At 42.7% G+C, this 3566-nt stretch overlaps 1 protein-coding gene across 1 annotated transcript in view; it reads right to left on the reverse strand.

Annotated features, from left to right (window-relative positions):
- The window catches only part of nt5e (5'-nucleotidase, ecto (CD73)), a 27189-nt gene that overhangs the window by 22654 nt on the left and 969 nt on the right, over positions 1-3566 (reverse strand). Inside the window, exon 2 of the mRNA XM_037686002.1 lies at positions 3045-3267. Within this exon, the coding sequence (XP_037541930.1) occupies positions 3045-3267 (223 nt within the window). The remainder of the gene's footprint in view (positions 1-3044; positions 3268-3566) is intronic.

Genomic DNA, 3566 nt, shown 5'->3' on the forward strand with positions numbered 1-3566 from the left:
ATAATAATAATAATAATAATAATAATAATAATAATAATAATAATAATGATAATTTTTTTTTTTCATTTAGCCTTTATTTATCCAGGTTAGTCTCACTGAGCCACGAGAACTCATTTTCAAGAGAGACCTGTTTAGGAGCACATGGTGGGGGTTAAGGGCCTTGCTCAGGGGCCCAGAGTGGGGCGAATGAGGGTGGAGGCAGGTGTGGGTGTTTCACCTACCCCACCCACAATTTTGATGTTGTCGGGGCCGGGGCGTGAACCGGCGATCTTCGGATCACAGGCCCACCTCTCTAACCTCTGCGCCACCACTCCCCCATAATAATAATAATAATAATGATAATAATAATAATAATAATGATAATAATAATAATAATAATAATAATAATAATAATGATAATAATAATAATAATAATAATGATAATAATAATAATAATAATAATAGGAGCAGTCTTGTACAGCTTTTTGTGTGTTGCTGCACTGAATCAATGACACCTTCTCCTCTTGCTTCACTTCTGTCACATCCAATATGGCGTCCATGTACGATTCAGCGCTCAGCGAGGCGTCTACGTAGTTACAGTGTCTTGTGAAAGTATTTGTCCCCTTGAACTTTTCAACCTTTTGCCACATTTCAGGCTTCAAACATGAAGATATAAAAATTTAATTTTTTGTGAAGAATCAACAACAAGTGGGACACAATCGTGAAGTGGAATGAAATTTATTGGATGTGTCAAACTTTTTTAACAAATAAAAAACTGAAAGTGGGGCGTGCAGTATTATTGGCCCCCTTGCGTTAATACTCTGTAGCTCCGCCTCTTGCTGCAGTTCCAGCTGCAAGTCTCTTGGGGTTTGTCTCCATCAGTTTTGAACATGGAGACACTGAAGTTCTGCCCATTCTTCCTGCAGAACAGCTGGAGCTCAGTGAGGTTGGATGGAGAGCGTTTGTGAACAGCAGTCTTCAGCTCTTTCCACAGATTCTCGATTGGATTCAGGTCTGGACTTTGACTTGGCCATTCCAACACCTGGATACGTTTATTTGTGAACCATTCCATTGTAGATGTGTCTTTATGTTTTGGATCATTGTCTTGTTGGAAGATAAATCTCCGTCCCAGTCTCAGGTCTCTTGCAGACTCAAACTGGTTTTCTTCCAGAATAGTCCTGTATTTGGCCCCATCCATCTTCCATCAATTCTGACCATCTTCCCTGTCCCTGCTGATGAAAAGCAGGCCCAAACCATGATGCTGCCACCACCATGTTTGACAGTGGGGATGGTGTGTTCAGGGTGATGAGCTGTGTTGCATTGTGGCCAAACAGTTTGATTTTGGTTTCATGTGCCCAGAGCACCTTCTTCCACATGTTTGGTGTCTCCCAGGTGTCAAACTTTAAACAACACTTTTTATGAAGATCTTTGAGAAATGTCTTTCTTCTTGCCACTCTTCCATAAAGGCCAGATTTGTGCAGTGTACGACTGATTGTTGTCCTATGGACAGACTCTCCCACCTCAGCTGTAGATCTCTGCAGTTCATCCAGAGTGATCATGGGCCTCTTGGCTGCATCTCTGATCAATCTTCTCCTTGTTCCAGATGAAAGTTTAGAGGGACGGCCGGGTCTTGGTAGATTTGCAGTGGTCTCATACTCCTTCCATTTCAATATGATTACTTGCACAGTGCTCCTTGGGATGTTTAAAGCTTGGGAAATATTTTTGTATCCAAATCCAGCTTTAAATTTCTCCACAACAGTATCTCGGACCTGCCTGGTGTGTTCCTTGGTCTTCATGATGCTCTCTGCTCTTTGAACAGAACCCTGAGACTCTCACAGAGCAGGTGCATTTATACGGAGACTTGATTACACACAGGTGGATCTATTGATCATCATCAGTCATTTGGGACAACATTGGATCATTCATAGATCCTCACTGAACTTCTGGACTGAGTTTGCTGCTCTGAAAGTAAAGAGGCCCAATAATACTGCACACCCCACTTTTCAGTTTTTATTTGTTAAAAAAGTTTGACACATCCAATAAATTTCATTCCACTTCACGATTGTGTCCCACTTGTTGTTGATTCTTCACAAAAAATTAAAATTTATATCTTTATGTTTGAAGCCTGAAATGTGGCAAAAGGTTGAAAAGTTCAAGGGGGACGAATACTTTCACAAGACACTGTATATATATATATATATATATATATATATATATATATATATATATATACTGTTTTCTAAGCTTTTTTCTTGTTTTCTATTGTATGGGTGTACACATGTTTATGTAATGTTTTCATTTTTACTTTACTACTATTCGCCTTATGTCGAAGCAAATTTCTAGTTTGTGAACCTCGGTCGTTGACACGTCAATAATAAACTGATTCTGATGTATATATAATATATAATATATAAAAGTTATCTTGTTATGAAGGCACTGTATGTGTGGGAATGTTACCACCGCCAGATGTTTGCACAGGAAACTCGTGTTTAGGAATTTAATCAGGAAAGGCCAGGAGGAAAGGTGTGTTTTGTGATGTGGGGGGCCACTTCCTGTCTCGACCTTCCTGTTTCCTGTTCGTCTTTCAGCTACAGGTTCTGGCTGAGCTTTAGTAAAACTGACTTCAAAGAACCTTCTGGTTTCAGTTAAAAATCAATTCATCTGAAAAATTTAAGCAATTTAAAATCAATAAACTGAGACGTTTTAGGGGCGGAGACAAAAATGACCAAGACAATATGATGAAACTGAAGATGAGTCTTCAGGTCTGAGGTCCCCCCCCACCCCCCACCCCCGTCTCCTCCATGCCTCGTTAACTCGGACACTTCCTGTCTTTCTCTGGACCGTCCACACCCAAAGAGGCGGGTCGGACCGTGCACTGCAGGAAGTTGCTCTGAGCTTTTATTGAGTCGGACTGCAGACAGGAAGTGGCTCATTTGGACAGAAACCTGGAGCGGCAGGTGCACCAACTGGACGGTCCTGTCCTCGTATTCGTTGTCCCTCCAGTGAGACCACAGTGGTACCTGGATGTAAAGCATCCAGAACCCGTTTCCAGGATTCAGGCTTACCGGGTTTGGACAGAGACGCTGTCTCCTGGGACGTGTAGCCCACCACTCCGACACGCTCCCCCCCCACACTGAAGATCTTGTAGGGTAAATAGGTCTTGCCGAAGGTGTGGGCCAGGGTCGGGTCTGGTCGGATGTTGGCGCCGAGCATGGTGCAGTTAATGTTCTCCAGGAACGGCTTCATGAGGCCGTCCACTCCGTTGTCAAACTCGTGGTTCCCAAACACCTGAGGGACACAAACAGACAGAGTCCAGGACCAGGCGGGACCTGAAGGATCAGGAGCCGAGAGGTTCTGGGAGTCCAGTTCTGCCTCCGGTTCTGTCAGGAGCACAGACCCGTCCAACAAGACTAAAACTTTACATACAGAACAGAGGATGTAAGAAGATTTATGAAGATCGATTTAAACGTTTTAAAAAGAAAATATTTTACTGAAACTGAACGTCCAGCTGAGACACAGGAGGACAGCTGGCGAGGACACTTAGTGTGAGGACACTTAGTGTGAGGACATTTAGTGTGAGGACACTT

The sequence above is a fragment of the Nematolebias whitei genome, chromosome 12 (assembly GCF_014905685.2).
Source record: "Nematolebias whitei isolate Nwh7 chromosome 12, NemWhi1, whole genome shotgun sequence".
NCBI classification, from domain to species: Eukaryota; Metazoa; Chordata; class Actinopteri; order Cyprinodontiformes; family Rivulidae; genus Nematolebias; species Nematolebias whitei.